The sequence below is a fragment of the Hakea prostrata genome, chromosome 3 (assembly GCF_041222555.1).
Source record: "Hakea prostrata isolate BN-2017 chromosome 3, UWA_Hpros_2, whole genome shotgun sequence".
Classification (NCBI taxonomy): domain Eukaryota; kingdom Viridiplantae; phylum Streptophyta; class Magnoliopsida; order Proteales; family Proteaceae; genus Hakea; species Hakea prostrata.
In genome coordinates, this window is record NC_142602.1 from 5,075,118 (window position 1) to 5,091,162 (window position 16,045).

General features: G+C 37.3%; 2 protein-coding genes across 2 annotated transcripts; both read right to left on the bottom strand.

Annotated features, from left to right (window-relative positions):
• Positions 1–424: 424 nt before the first annotated feature.
• Positions 425–4,335, bottom strand: LOC149020249 (FKBP-like peptidyl-prolyl cis-trans isomerase family protein). The gene is made up of 5 exons (XM_089148359.1): positions 4,200–4,335; positions 2,888–3,045; positions 1,606–1,715; positions 1,074–1,216; positions 425–647 (listed from the first exon to the last, which is right to left on the bottom strand). The coding sequence occupies exons 2-5, from the start codon at positions 3,030–3,032 to the stop codon at positions 605–607; spliced, it is 441 nt and encodes a 146-aa protein (XP_089004485.1). The 5' UTR covers positions 3,033–3,045; positions 4,200–4,335; the 3' UTR covers positions 425–604.
• Positions 4,336–5,850: 1,515 nt separating this feature from the next.
• On the bottom strand, positions 5,851–8,673 carry LOC149020250 (transcription factor MYB16-like). Its single transcript, XM_089148360.1, has 3 exons — positions 8,324–8,673; positions 8,085–8,214; positions 5,851–7,363 (listed from the first exon to the last, which is right to left on the bottom strand). The coding sequence occupies exons 1-3, from the start codon at positions 8,454–8,456 to the stop codon at positions 6,496–6,498; spliced, it is 1,131 nt and encodes a 376-aa protein (XP_089004486.1). The 5' UTR covers positions 8,457–8,673; the 3' UTR covers positions 5,851–6,495.
• Positions 8,674–16,045: the final 7,372 nt, after the last annotated feature.

Genomic DNA, 16,045 nt, shown 5'->3' on the forward strand with positions numbered 1-16,045 from the left:
AATAAAATAATAATAAATAAATAAAATAAATCTCAGATATCTAGTGTTTTACTGTTTTTTAAAATTTGTGGAAAAAAATAAATCATTGACTGACTGGGTGCTATACCATGACTTATCCAATAAGTTCCATTCCTACAAATTAAACACAAAATTGGAAAAAGAAAATAACAAAAAACATATAGAAACCAATCATATGCTGTACAGAAAGCTCCCCAATCAACTTGAAAAGCAGCTTTTCCTGCTCCAGCCAGCACATTAGAAAATAACATGCAACCAAAGCACAAAAACTCTACCCAGATAAAAAAAAAAGCATAACAATGGATTCAGTTGTGCTTCATTTCATTGTCAGATTTATTTTGTTGTTTCTCTCTTATTTGAAGAGTGTATGGTTTAGGGAGAAGGAATTTTCATTTGGAAGATATGCTCCACTCAAACTCAAAACGGATCTTAGAATGTCAACATATGTCTTAGATACAACCTTTTTCTTTTCATATTATGCTAACCATAAGAAGTGCAACAACATCAGGCAAATTACTCATGGAGCTGAAAATCTCATTTACATAGCAATATTGAGAGTTATTCTTTCGAACTCTAGTGCATTCCATCAGTTCTTCCTTCCTTCGCTTAAGATTACGTGGTAGCCATGCCTGCATGATTTTCCACAACCAAAACCAATGGTAAGTGCTATGGTTAAGTTAGATATCATCATATAAAAACTGAAGGAAATGAACTTTTAGACTTTCATATACTAAATATACCATGGAAATGACAGTGATCACGAACAGCATCTTGAGAAACAAATACATGTAACCTAACCAAGTAAAATGTAAAGATAAAACAAAAGGTTTCTTCCATCAAGTTGTTAGGTAAATATTGGTTCATGGACTTCATGACTTGTCGGTATTCGCTACCTTTTGAAAACTGATCATTTCCTAGAACCAACATTTATCTGCCATTTGCTTAAAAGCAAGCAATGCGATTTGAATGCAGATTTGTTGAAGTAACCCAACCGAACAAATTTAGGGTAAAACAATTTCATATGGGAACAATGATTAGCCAATGCTTATACATACGTTGATTTAAATGGAGCACTAGTAGCTCCAATAGGTGTGCTGAAAGCAACATCTTGGAATGGACCGGCCATCTTTCCTCGAGGAAACCATCCAAGGTCACCACCCTTCTTCCCCGATGGGCACTCTGAATATTCAGCAGCTATCTGAATGACAGACAACAGGTGGAAATATAACAGTGAGGGAAGCACAGAAGAAACCAATGCAATTGATGGTGTCAAATTGGGCAAAATGAACATCAGAAGACTAATTATTATTATTCTTTTTTCTGGGTAAGGGTGCAAAGATATAAGCTGCTTTTTTTTTTTTTTTGGAGGGGGGGGGTAACAATGCAGCTTCTTACGTCACCTTATACACGCCATAGGCATATATAACCTTATTGAATTGCACCAGCAATGTAAACTGGCTATTAAACTGAATTCTGGGTTTGAAATTAATGTGGAACATTCTGATGTTTAAATTTCAAATTGAAAATATTGAGGCAAGCTTTCTTTACCATTAACCTGCGGAGAGAATTGCTTAATATGAAGCTAACCTTTGCAAACTCAGCAGGTGGGACCTTGTCGCCATTGCTCAGCCAACCATCTTGTAGTTTCTTATATGCTTCATTGATCTTCCCTTGCTTCTCGCATAAGATATGCCTAGCTAAAGGAAAATAGAAGAATGCAAAAATAAAACGCTTGACTAAAGAAGGCCACTTAAAATTCTTAAAAATAGATAACTTAATAGTACTTTTGAAATGTTCTTATATGTTCCAAGATATTTGGATAAGGAAAACAATACACACACATAATGAATGGTTAAGTAGTTTATAAATCATTACCCAATTTAGTCCTCCTAAAATGTTTCTTCTTCATATTCAGACATAAATCTATTTGTGATTTGGTTGGTAAATTAGTGTTTTGTGCTTTGATCTCTCACTTGTGGAGGGAGCAGAACCTTAGGAGTTAGGAGATGGACCTCCAACTCCAGGTCTTTGGACTTGATTTGGAGAATTATCTGCTTTGATGTTTCTGCTAGGCTCCAGCTTCTTCCCACTCCCCAGTTTTGAATACCACAAGTAAGAGTCTTACTATTGTCACCTTGGGTCTAGGCTCTCCTCTTTTGTACCCCCCCTCCTCTCTTCTCTTTTTTCCCAATTGTAGATTTCTTTCTCTCCCCCTATTGGGGTTTTTGGAATGATATTTTTGGATGAAAAAAGAACCCTACATACCCAATGAGACCATCTTGTGGATGAATTGTCATCTCAACAAACCTACTCTTTCAAGTAGTTCATAATAATTATGTCTAGTTCAAATAGAGCATGATTCATATGAGTAGAGTGAAAGGAGAATAGCTTAGCACTACTGTAAGCTTTTGGCTAGACAAAACCAAGCAGCATTTTTTCATATACTTTCTATATCGATTCATGCTTCCACAAACATAAGAGGATACAGAAGAAGAAACTTGAAACCAGTTTATGTGTTAAATCATGTGAGCAGAGGGTACTACCCCCATTCTATTAAGAACCGCAGAAAATTTCTTACTAAACAGGAAAGCGACCAGCAAAGATGCATGTTGCATATTAGAGAGTCATCCAACTAAATTTAAGGAATTGGAAGATTATAGTAATTCATAAATTACGTCATAATTAAATACAACACTCAATAACTTCCTCAGAAATGTTTTGATAATTCGATCCTTAGTAATAGCAAGTTAGCTCATACATAACAGGATAAAATTAACATCAATAATTCAGAGGCAACACAAAACACCACAGAATATATGTGTAAATGAGATATGAATGAACCCTAGCTCATCTAAGTGTAGAGAAGGACCTTTGACATATGTGCAGGTACCAAGCCCATCTGCAGCCTTCCCACCTTTCCCCTTTCCTTTTGAAGTGTTGTCATCACCTCCACCACCTGTTTGTTTTCCCTTGCCCTTACCTCCTGAGTCTTTTGGCTTTGCGTCCTTCCCCATCAGTTCAGAAACCCTGATTTGTTACATCATAAAAATCTAACCACCAACTTGGAAAAAGAAACATATACAAGGCCAAATGAACCAAAAATTGGGGATCTAGGGTACCATAAATTAATTGAGCATAAATGGGGGAAGCAGATAATATAATTATAAGTGTGCATGATATATGTTAAAAAACTAATCACAGGCACAAACAACACATTAAGAACTCCTTTCGGTTGCAACTTGGAATGGAATAGTTTCGTTTTCATTTCCTATGTCACTGGTATGCATATGCTGATGCTTCAGAAAATGGACCCATCATTTTTAATCCCAATAGTTGGTTAATGAAAAGTGGCAACCAGTCAGTGTGGATAATGAAATGAAACCATTTCTTTTGTTTATCCTTATTATTCTATGTGTGGGATTGATCCAATTTCTGGTGAACACTATATGATAACAAGACAGTAAAAACAATTGTTACTCATGTCCTGCCAGCACATCATTAAGCAGAAGCTCATACAGAAAATGAAGACTATTTAATCCAATTAACATCTTTGATCAAAGATAGCAGTGTGCATAGTTAGTTTCTCTATTCAATTGCTGACAAACACGCGCAGCATAAGCAATTCTCTCAATCAAACCAATGATGGCTATTATGACTGATGAGATGATTCCATATTAGGGTGAAAATCACGCCAGTAAAAGCACAATTTGCCAGACAATAATTGAACCGAAGGCACCGAAAGCCACGAAGAACAGAGTTAACCACAGATGCTAAATACAAGCAACGATAAAAGAAAATACAAATTGTAACCAAAATCGTGATGCTTACTCAATTGAAACAAGGAAAATTGCTTAAAATCGCACCAAACTACGAAAACCCTAATATTCTCCTCCAGCTAATTCGCAAACTGGTCAAGGCAAAACTATGAAATTTGCAAGTCTTTTCCGTCAATCATGAAGCTCGAATTGACGTGAAATTGAGAATTCTCTTACTAGAAGTAGGGGAAAAAAGAAAAAATATAAAAGAAAAACAGACAGATTCACCAAGACCACTTCAAATTCAAGCAAATCGAGAAGCAGCGAACAAAATTTTCCACTATAAACAATCAAGCGGATACAGATGGAAAACCAACCAAATCCGAAACGCAATTCATAACAAACAATCTTGATTTTAAACCTCACCTAGGATTAGATTAGCGCTGTCAACTAGCAAAGTCTCCAAATCGAAACCGATAAACCAGAGGAGCAGCAACACTGCGCGCGAATGTGAAAGCCGTCTTTTACTCTTCTCTGTTTTCTTCTTAATCCGAATTCCGAACAGTTCGATGAGACCCTAAACCTATTCGTGATATTACATAAATACCCTTACCTTTGATTAGGCTACTTAGCCCAATCTCTTGTCCAGGCCCCAGGGTTCGATCCAGGGCCGGGACCAGGTCACAGCTGCTGGGCCCTTAACGGGTCTTATGGGCCTTATATGGGCCAAGACCATGTGACCGTTGATGTATCAGTCATTCAGTCACCATCTTAGTTCTTAAGGTTCACAACTTTATTTAGATTTTAATATATTTCCTAAAGTACCCTTTCAAATCAGTTAGAAGCCAATAATTTTTCGAAGGGTGGAGACAATAATAATTCTTCTTCTGTGGGCCCGTTATATAATATTGAAAATTTGAAAACTTGAATTTGAAAAAAAAAGAAATTCTATATGATTGGTATATAAAGGGTATAAGTTTATAGAACATTTTCAATGAAATACAATAAGTAAAAATGTCAAACTGAAAGCTACTTAGCCTTAAAAACTATTAAAGAGAGAAAAGCGAAAACATTAAAGTGAAAACTACATAGCCTTAGAAATATAATAGGGCCCTTTGAGTATAAATGAAGAGGTCCACAAAATGATCAAGAATGGCTGTTTTAATTTAGTGACCTATTTTGGTCAATCAACTCATTAAATTTACATTGTCGTATAAGTATTGCGGAATAAAGTAATTATCTTATTTTTAAAAAATGCAAAGTAATTAATGGATCCTAAATTCAAATGTATAGGGCTCTTTATTGATATTTCATCATTTATGAGTTTGATGGTATTCTATCAAAGTTATAGCTATATATAAAATAATTATAAGACAAAAATGATCAACCTTGATGACATTTATTCCATTGTTTGTAATATAAGTTAAGTCTCTTAATCCTTAATCATTATTATTTTTGATTATTGTAATAATTCCTATAATCATTTCAAAGAGCAAAGACCACGGGAAATCGATCACGATACAAAAATGGCCAATAAATATAACTTTTCTATTTGTCATGTCAACATTATACATGTGTGGATAGCTCTCTAACAAATACATTGTGTTTGGCGACTTTTTTTTCTTCTTTTCCCCTTCCCTCCACAATAGAACAATTGCATCACTTGTAAGTTTTATCTATCGATGATTTCATTGAAATACTTCTGTATGTATTATTTTACAACACTACATGTAAAAATTGTCGTGTAAACATAACATTTTATGAAGCTCATAGGTGTAGGTCTTATTCAAGCCAGAAGGATATACAGACTCAATATTTTCTTGTTGAATCTAGTTCCAATGAGATCATTCACTAGATTAATTCCTCTACTTGTCTTGAATCTACTTTTGATGCAATTTTCTTGGATATATTTAATCTCGGGAGTGCATTTGAAGCGGTTTCATCTAATTTTAGTTCAAGGAACTCCAACTTTTCGATTGATTCCTTATTTCCATTTTTTTTATCCTTCGGTGAAGTTACTGAAAGTTCGACATATTTTCCAAATCATTGCAACAAAGATATCATTACTTGTAATAGTTCATCTCTTCAATTATTTTGTGTTTTATCAAAAAGAAAGAAAGAAGAAAATGTCACTCCTCAACATGTCATCAATCTCTTACATTTTTTCTTCTTAACTAAAAGCTACATATTGAGCCAAAAGAGATGAGAAGGACATGAAACTAACTGCAGGGCTAGTTGGGAGTTGGGACCATTTTGATACATTATTATGTCCTCACCTGTTAATAAGGCAAATATTTTTCACCCTTTTTTTGACCTAAATTTAATTATCTCCAATAAAAGAAATACAATTATACTCGAAATCTCGAAAGTAAAAACCCTGGCTACACGGGTTCTTGGGTTCTCCCTTCTCCTCATTTATCGGGTACCCGATTCGAAGACCCGTTACAGAGAGAAAAGGATAGAACACGGAGTACCATGCACTGCACTGCACCACTCACACAAACACAATTACACTTACCCTACTTCGCCTGGCAGCTAAGTACAATTTTTCCCTAATATCACTAAATGTGTTTCCTTGGAAATGGATTCAAGAATCTTTCCTTTGAAAGTTAAAGTCCCATATACTATATTGGATTCTGAATCGCAAATTCGACCGTTGAAGATTGGTTCACGTATCTTCTTCACCTTCGTAGGTTGGTTAGTCAGTTCTCCGGCGGGGGTTCTAGAAGACTGGAGAATCCGATGGGGATGAATTTACCAAGTTCAGTATGTTGTTCCAGTAATTCTTGTTCTTCTCGAACCCATTATCGGAATTTCCAGCTCCGTCTTCATGGTTCTGCTCGTTAACATCAGCGTTACCCGCCAGAAGAAGTTCCGTGAAACCATCCATGAAATTTGAAACAGCAACGTGTCCGTTTTCTGCTTTCCCAGATTCCGGTGACCAGGGTGACTCGACGGTGAAGATAACATCTTGGAAACCGGTGGCAGCGGTAGTGGTGAATGTCATCGAATTTACCATTCTATCCTTGAAACCTTTCCACTCTTCTTCACCTTCTTCCTTCACCATCTCAGACGACCCACCTTCGTTGGGATTGAAATACTCCACTGCATGGTTGGGGTTTTCTCTGAATCCAACGGGTTGAACTGGGAGTGGGTTCTCAGAGAAGCTCAATGTAGAAGTTGGTGACTCGAGATCAGGACCGTTGCCGTTCGTTGACTTTGACCAACCTCCTTGCCAAGCCTTGAGCACATCTAAACACAGCGACGCCGCCGGTGGAGCTGAAGCCGGATCGGTGGAGGAACCAACCTGAGGCTGGCTTTGGGCTTGTTGGAAAGAAATGGACCTCAACTTGGATTCTCTGACCAATCTGGCTTCAGCTTCCAGCCGAGCACTCTCCCATTGAGCCATATGGCTGAGATTTGCGGCGGTTTTGGATTGGCCGTCGACAGAGCCTAAAGCGTCGCTTTTAGGTTTGTGAGTCACCGGGTCGATTCCCATCTTAGCCAATCGTTTCTTCAGATGTGTGTTCCAGTAGTTCTTTATCTCGTTGTCAGTTCTCTTGGGCAAGTGAGTTGCTATAGCTGACCATCTGAAACCAAGAAGAGAACAAAATTAAATTATTGTAAGTTTCTTCTTCTTATTCTTATAACCTGAAAACTGAACAGCTACCATTTATTTCTAAAAGAAGGAAAATGAAAATGAAATGTAACAGAGCGTCTAATAAAGATCGAATCTTCAGTAAGTAATGCGAAAAGAGACTCAACCCATTTTCAGATTTAACATGAGAAGATGGAGATGCATTTGCTTAGCAAAAAATGGTATAGGTTTACTGCTTGCTTGAAAGGCATTACAGCTTTATGAGACCGAAGGGCAAGAAAGAAGTGAAGAACCCACTGAGAGTGTGTAGTTATAATTAGAAAATCAAAAGGAAAATTGAGTGAATGCTCATTAATAAGAGTAACTCGTACGTAGGTATCAAGAAAGCCTTGCCTTCAGACCTTGAGAGTAAGGAAAATTAGTAATAAATGGTCACCAAACTGGCCTACTTAAGTTGGTAAAGCTTCCATGGTTGTTGATCAATGACAAAGACCTGGGTTTGCTTGCACGGTCACCAACTGCAACTTTACTCCTAGTAAACTCCAGTAACCAGTGAAGGACACATTCCAACCCAACAAGAAGGAGGAAAAGAAGAATTTCTAAGGAAAATTCTTCTACAGTAAGGAAGATCGTATATAGGTGAAGGGGAAGGTTTTCAGCTTTTAAAGATTCAAAATCATATATGACTTCCATGTAATGTAACGATCCATCACCTGTTCCCTAGAAGCGCATGGAGTTGAATGATGGTCTGTTCTTCCTGCAAACTGAACTTTCCTCTCTTTATATCAGGTCTGAGGTAATTAGTCCATCTCAATCTACAGCTCTTTCCACACCTCTGCAGCCCTGTGTCCACCACAAAATAAAGAAGAAGAAACTGATAAGCTTCCATCATCATCATGAAATTAAGTTTTGGGGTTTGGGTTTGAAGGTATAAGGTAGGTCTGAACATTACCAGCTTTGGCCGGCAAGGCTCGCCAGCTTCCATGGCCATGTTCTTCAATGTAAGCCAAGAGTTTCTGGTCCTCTTCAGGTGTCCATGGCCCTTTCTTCAAACCCACTTTCTCACAGCACGGAGATCTACCCATCTAGGCCTGAGGAGGTAAATTGCTAACGCAGGTGAACAAGGTTCAACTGTTGAAGACTTGAAGCTAGCTTCTCAGCACTTCACAGACAGAGAGAGACAGAGAGAGAGAGTAAAACTTGAAGTGATCTGCAGATCAAACCAAGCACAAAGAGAAAAAGGCGTTGGTGATGGTGTTTGATGAGTGTGGTGAGGATAAGAGTGCCAGACTTGGGTGGGGCGGGAGGGGAACTGATAAATAAGATCATGGGGGAAGGAGAAAGGTCAGCGATTTATATAAGATAAAGGAACGAAAACTACATGACGTAAGTACCCTTCTATGTTGTTTACAGTCAGTGCATGCTTATGAGTGATAAAAATATAAAATGTCTATTTCATTATATCCTCAGGGGTAATTTACTGAGTCAGGTGAACAATTTTACTGGTTAAACCAGTCCCCGTGAGTTTACCCGAGCCATCTTCATTTGGGAATATCCAGTGCAACTTTAATCTGCGACGTCCATTTCCGTTCCAATAGAGAAAAAGTGTATAGGACAAAACATATTTATGTGGCCAGGATTTCCTGGTCACTGGTGAGTGGGTCAACCGGGTTAGTAATATAAATGCTGATACACTTCTGAGGAAACCTGATGTCTTAACGGAATCCAGCTTGGTTGGGCTGAAAACAGAATCGCTTGAAGCCTTGAACTCGTCATACCACTCGGATCTTGGATAAGGCCAACTCGGTAGTACGGCCGAGTAATTGATTTTTTCCTTGCTTTTTTGGGGGTAAACGGCCGAGTCATTGATTGAAAGCCATAAGGTCCCCAGCACCGATTTTGCTATTTATTATGCTGTGGAAAATAAGGCAAAGTTTTGAGTTCGGCTAGTAACTCCACCGCATCGCAATGAGGACTCTACGTTGAGTACGTTCTCAAAATCATGAAATGACAGGAATGACCATGGTCAGATGCAAAGATGAAGTGACCATCGTGCCCTTCCACGGTTATCAATGCGTGACAAGATGATTGGGGGTGGGGGAGGGGGAGGGGTGAGGGGCAAAATCGTCTACCAGATCTTGTTGTCGTCGGCTCAATTTAATGGAAGCCTGGATCATTAATATGCTGATTCCACAATGATGGGGTCCAACCCAATTTTATTTTGCTTTCAGTAAAGGGGCCCAACCCAGTAGAAGACTATTAAATGAGGTGTAGCATGCGCGGTCGGCTTAAGGGTAAAAGGGTCCCATTGCTTACTTAATTCCTACGTGACAGTCACTCTCGGTTCAATGAGCAGTGCTTGACACCACACCATGTCCCCGCTCGCCTAATTTCTAAGGTAAGCGTGGCTCCTGCGCCCAGAAAGTGATTCCTTGCAAAATGACCACCTCATCCATAAGGAACCACCACAATAGTGCAGGGCCACGGATTCCATGCTTTTGTCTTGCGATGTGGATCGTCTGATTTCATTGTTGGCTAACCGTGAGCCTGATCTTTTCTGGGACCCACTGTCACCCACAGTAGTCCAAGTACTACTATAACGTGCCAGCTCAACTCTTGCAATATGGTCCCATGGTTGGGATACATCCAATCAGTAAAGAATTAAGTTGAAATTCCACATGTTCCATAACCAGAAATCCATGTCAAATCACGTGCTTTTCCTTTCTCGGCTTTCATAAGGTTCATGAAGTAGGTTAACGAATGATCATGCATAGGGTTCGGCTCTTTTTCCGGAGAATATCTCTCAGGAAGTGCCCAGTGAGCTTTGACAAGGCGTAACGTTACATGAATAATGCCGATGCAAGGGCTCAGATTAAAAACCTATCTTGAATTAATTGGAACCCGAAAACCCGATTTAAACTCAAACCCTTCTTTGTAGTCCCTGCCTTCTTCTTCATCTCATCTTCATTCAAGTATCATCTTTCAATTCTATAAAATCCCATATTTTCCTTTTTAAGAAAGTTACAAAGAAAAGGTGTTTATCTTTCAGAGGCTTAGTAATTAAGGAGCAATAGAAGATTGGACTAGAGCACAAAACGAAGCTCTCCCAAAGTTAAGAGAGAGTTGCACATAACAGTAACATGCATTCTAATTCCCTTCTTTAATGAGGAATGATACAGTAATGTAGACAAATATATGTTTCATTGGCCACCCGAAAAACTGCAGTCATTGGAATTGTACAAAGACGAAGAAACCCAAAAGGGGTTCTCTGCGCAAGGCTAAAGGGGTCATAAGAGGAAGAATAAAGGTCCTGAAGGATCAAGTGTTTTTTTTTCCTCCTTCTTTTTGTTTCTTTCTTTTATTTCATAATAAGAAAGGGAGCAAACTTTGCAACGAGGAATGACACTCTCCTTTCTTGTTGCAGACTTGAAGGAAGATGAAAATGAAGAAGAAGGCAAGGACTCCAAAGTCGGGTTTGGGTTCAAATCATGTTTTAAGGTTCCACTTACTTAAAGATATGTGTTTAATTCTAGCTCTTGGATTGACATTGTCCACGTGGCACCTTCTCAGAGTTCACTGGACACTCTCTGGGAGATATTCTCCCTGGATAGGAGCCCAACCCTCACGCACATCAGCCTTCTAAGTTGCAACATTAGGAACGGGTTTCCACACTACCTCCTTGAGCCAAAAATCATACATTTCAAATCTAATTATTTTCAGCAAACTATTGTTAGTGCTGAGTTTATTTTTTTAAGTAGATCAAAACAAAAAAGCAACGGATCCTTTTTGAATTGGTAGTTTTATATTAGGGAGTAGGGATTAGTACATGTACTGTAGAGAATATCAAACCCATGACCTCTCTAACCTGTGACTTCTCTGCTAAAAGGTGCTACTTATCACACTGATTGAGCGACACCCCTTGATGGTAAAACACAATCGATTTTTTTTATGCAAAAACAAAAGGATACTAGATTGTTGATTAGCATTAGTGTTTCTGTGTTTGGTCAGTGATAATGCACATTGACATGGATATTTCTCTTTTCATTTTTCTTTTGCTAAAACTTTTAGAATTCATTTGGTTATGTAATGAAAATACAAATATTTGATGCAAAGTGAAATTACTTTCTCATGTAAAATAATTTAGGGACAATAATTTTCACATTGCAAATAAAAATGTAAAACACAAGTAACCAAGAAGTCTCCAACACTAACGGTTAGTCAAAAGCAAATTTATTGGCACCTTGCACCTCGTAAGTCTGCAATTATAAATATCAAAGGAAGAGACCATCCATGCGTTCATATGTAATGAGCAGATGAACATAAATGTGTACATTTACAATGCAATCATCTGTATGTATGAAAAACACTATTTGTTGAATATGGTGTTAGGCATTCCATGCCAACTCTTTTATGTGAAAACTTTGAACAAGAATGCCAACTCTTTGAGGTGTTTAGAGAAGGAAAATCAAAATTCAGAAGAAACCAAATTTTTTCAACCCATCAGCAAGGTAAAAATCAGTCACCTCCATCAGGAATCAGCAAAGCAAATGGATAAATTTGGCGGCAGAAGGAAAGTTTGAAAGAGAAGATTATGATCAAATGAATTTGAATGGAAATAGTAATGGCAGATGAATGATAACTGCACCATAATAACAAGCTGGTGAAGAAATAGTAAACAGCTTGGAATTGCTGATTTCAATGCTATATTAATTGTCAGCCAAAAATATTAAATACCACAAAGAAATGACTATTTAAATTCAAGAACCAGCCTTCCGGGTCCTAAATTGATTGTATCAGTAAAGGCTTTTTCTGTATCAAATCAGTAGCAGATAGGAGTGAAGGCTTTCCTGATCAAGTCTTCAACTCATCAAATGAACGCAAATCTCCAAGATTCCAAGCTAAGCTCAGATTTACAGTGATTCAATCATTTTTTGGTTCTTGGTTTCCTGTATGAAGTCAGAGATTCTGAGTGATGATAAATTGATTGTTTTGGCACTAAATAGTGTGAACACTGGAACTCCAGGAAGTGTTCACTGTGCTCTGATAAACTCAATAAAGACTGAATTGATTTTGGCTACCGAAAGCATGCATAGCAATTAGTTACTACCATGCAGTGGGAGGAGTAGTTAATTATTGTACGATTTTATGGAGACATTGGATCCATAAAATCATTAAATAGTACAAAAATCCTGCTCTACCATTACATCTTTCTGATTAGGCTGTTGATCTGATAGTTAAGACTACCAGTGCCTTCTTGTCTGTTAAATTCCCCCCCCCCCTCTTTGAATAAGTTTTTTGCATTCAGAAGACATGGTAGGGTTTTAATGGTGATACTAAAAAGTCAAAAAGAGAAGAAGAAGATTTTAATAAGAAAAAAGTTTTAGATTTCTCATCTTCAAATGCAAAATATTAATAGGTTACAAAGCTGTGGGCGATCATGAAAACCGTTATTGCTTTTTTTTTTTTTTTTTTTTGTGAAATTAAAATACTTTCCATATATATGAAGGCTTAAAGAATATTTCCAAATCTCAGTCTCTGGGGATCAAACCTTTCATGGATATATATTCTCAGTTTTCTCCCTTCAGTGAATGGAGGCACACGAATCAGTGAGGGAAAGAGTGAAGAGTATCATGAAACTATTATAGATTTAAAGAATCTATTGTGGAAGTAGTAATAGCTGACAAGAGTGGTTGTTGCAGCAGCAATTGCTAAATTGAGAAATCCTGAGGTTCCATTGATTATTGAAGAACAACAGCAAGATTTTAAAACCAAACGTGCAGAACTTATTTATTGTGGGTGTTAATAGGCTCATAACATTCTACCCCAAGAAAAGAAAAAAGCTGATAACATCATAACCCTCATGATCATATATGCTGGTGGTTGTTCTCCCGATTCTTCCTAACTAGCTTTCTGGGCTTTAGAGTTGCAGGAAAACATAAACGTACACTGAGAGGCTTCTGAGTGACCCTGCAAAAGAACACGCTGCAGTTACTGGGAAAATTCATAGCTACCTCAGATTAGTACCTATAATAAATTAATGGTGTTTGTCTCTGTACTTATATTGACTTTTTTTGGTTAAAAAACTTATATTGCCTTGAATCGATCAATATTGGCATAGCGTTTCATTATGCATGCAATGATATTTTCGATGTTCTAACATCATAAGCTTGAATTACCCCAAAAAACGGCATAAGCTTTGAGGGTTGACAAGCTTACACACACAATCAAACTGTTCATGAAAAGTATTACGTCCAGCAGCGGAGAAACCGCACGAGAGAGAGAGAGAGAGAGAGAGAGAAATGCAAGTTCGCACCAATGAAGATAGGCACAATTATATCATTCATGCTTCACTTAAAGTTAATTACATTTAAAGCGAAGCAATAAATCTAAGTACCACATTGACTTATAAAATAATCCCTCAGGTAAGGGTCTTGGCATGGGAGCTTGTTCCAACTTTCTTCCCAATGTAAAAAAATACAAAACAATTAAACGTAGGAACCAATAGTCTAATCTCTTTTACCATGTTGAAGCACTTCTAAGTCTGATGATAATAACATTTACCATCCTAGACAAATGAGAGCTTCAAATCAAGTGTGTAGGGAATGGTTTTTAATTAAATAAGAGTCTTGTTTCTCTACCTTTGATCCTAATCCCTAGTCATCATACATCAAGAAGAACTCATCTTGTCAACAGGTGAGTGCATATCCGAATATGCGATAGAGGAAACGCCAGAGGAGGATTATGTCAAGAAATACACGTAAGACTAGTACATTTAATTGTATTGTTTGAAATCCATAAATACAAGATTATCTTCTACCCTCGAAAACAGAAGATCCAGTTCAACTTTTAGATTGAAATAATTATTTCTTAGGTACATGTTTCAATTTATTTCTCCCATCTATGGGGGGATAAACTTTCCAATGACTCATTTAAGTCTCTTAAATGTGCCAAATGCACACTTTCTTAGGGGACCCACAACCATTAATCAGATACAACTATAAATTGAATTAGAATTAATAATTCTAGTTGAAAAAAAGAACCCTCCTATCTTGTATCTATACTTTCTTGTTTTCATTAATGAGATTTCTCTTTTTTTCTTAATCACCTCCCAACAAAAATAGAAAACCACAAAATTAGTTTGACCTGCAACCTCAAAGATGATAGAGAAGAGATTAATTTTCCTCCAGAACCCTAATTTCTTTGTAAAACATGTAGATATAGATGAACAGACATTCTCATTAATTTGTAGTTTAAGTAACACCAGATAAAGTGAATGTGTTCAGTGGTAATAGAGAGTATGATCAAGAAGTCTTGAGTTCAATAGAAAAGATAACTTAAACTTTTAAGTTAACTTATTGATGAAAATTTTAACAAAACTTTTATTCAACATTAGTTCCAATAGGTCGAGTTGAGTTATAAACCACATTCAAACTCTATTTATACAAAGTTTAATGTATCCATAATGGAAGGCCGAAAGCAAGAACAATCACAAGACTTGTCCAATTTTGTAACTATTAAAACTCAGATTAAATTCTCTTTTGACCATTTAAATGAGACCTTTAATTTTTATTTTGACTCTCATTTAGGTCTTCAAGGGAGGTCCTACAGTGAAATCTAGCTTTATCACAGTTGAAGTGAAGCAAGAACCCTAGCTGGAAAATATTAAGTTGGGGGGCTGGGAGCCTCTGACCTGCAAATATGTCCATGGCTCATCTTGACAAATGTGACTCGCGAAAGAACAATACCCTGATAATAATAAGTAGCAGGAGCCTGCAGGAGACGAAAATCGCTGGACTACAACCTTATATGTAATATTAAATATAATTCACAGCTACCAAAAGTAAGATTTACGAAATTATTTTGAAGAGAGATAAGCAGATTCATGTTTATCAGAAATATGGATGCTCAGAGAGATAGACAAGATAAATATTGCATTGGAAACCAGAGGAGTACTGGATCTTCGTAGTAATTTCTGTTATAATGGTGGTTGTTGAATCAGGATTCATGATTTATTCAGGGTGGTGACAGAAGAAGAAGAACCTAGATGTCTAGAATTAATTCGTACTTACGAGTGTTGTTGGGAAACATATACGTATTCGTTTCTTGTTTGATGTCAAGCTTGTTTTGCAGTTATGATATTTGCTCCACTGAACTGTTCTCATGAATGCTTGTGTGTTGGAGATCGATTTGGGTTCTTGGGTCCATGATCCTTATCCAAGGGATCGACTGATTTGAAACTATCTTGTTCATGCGTAAAAATCATATAATAAATTTGGAGATGAAACGCAATCACGCATGGTCATTAAACTGTGATGCAAGATAGTGTAAAGAGGTCAATAAGAGGTTTCTGGACTCGAATCTTCCTTCTCTTAGTTTTTCTGCAACTTTGATAACCTTGTTCTACGTTCTATCTTAGTGCTTGTGCAGAACGCAGCTGTAGTGACAGAGGACTCAATATCATGGAGTCTGGACCTCTCACGCACGCTATCCAACAGGTTTGGGATTCAACTTCAATGCTGCACATTAAACTCAGCAGTGTATGGCCATGGTCGAATGAGTGGTCGAGATTGAAATCTCGACAAACTCATATATATATATATGTTCGACCTCAACCACTTGTTCCATCCTCACCATACGCAGCTCAGTGTTGTGCATAATTGTGCAACACTAAAGC

Excerpts from the sequence above, each read along its gene's own strand:
- LOC149020249 (XM_089148359.1), bottom strand. The coding sequence starts at position 3,032 with ATGGGGAAGGACGCAAAGCCAAAAGACTCAGGAGGTAAGGGCAAGGGA. Across the intron at positions 1,217-1,605 it reads CACCTGCTGAGTTTGCAAAG|ATAGCTGCTGAATATTCAGA; the intron begins GTTAGCTTCATA and ends TCTGTCATTCAG. Across the intron at positions 648-1,073 it reads AGTGCTCCATTTAAATCAAC|GCATGGCTACCACGTAATCT; the intron begins GTATGTATAAGC and ends AAAATCATGCAG.
- LOC149020250 (XM_089148360.1), bottom strand. The coding sequence starts at position 8,456 with ATGGGTAGATCTCCGTGCTGTGAGAAAGTGGGTTTGAAGAAAGGGCCA. Across the intron at positions 8,215-8,323 it reads AGCCTTGCCGGCCAAAGCTG|GGCTGCAGAGGTGTGGAAAG; the intron begins GTAATGTTCAGA and ends TGGTGGACACAG. Across the intron at positions 7,364-8,084 it reads CATGCGCTTCTAGGGAACAG|ATGGTCAGCTATAGCAACTC; the intron begins GTGATGGATCGT and ends TCTTGGTTTCAG.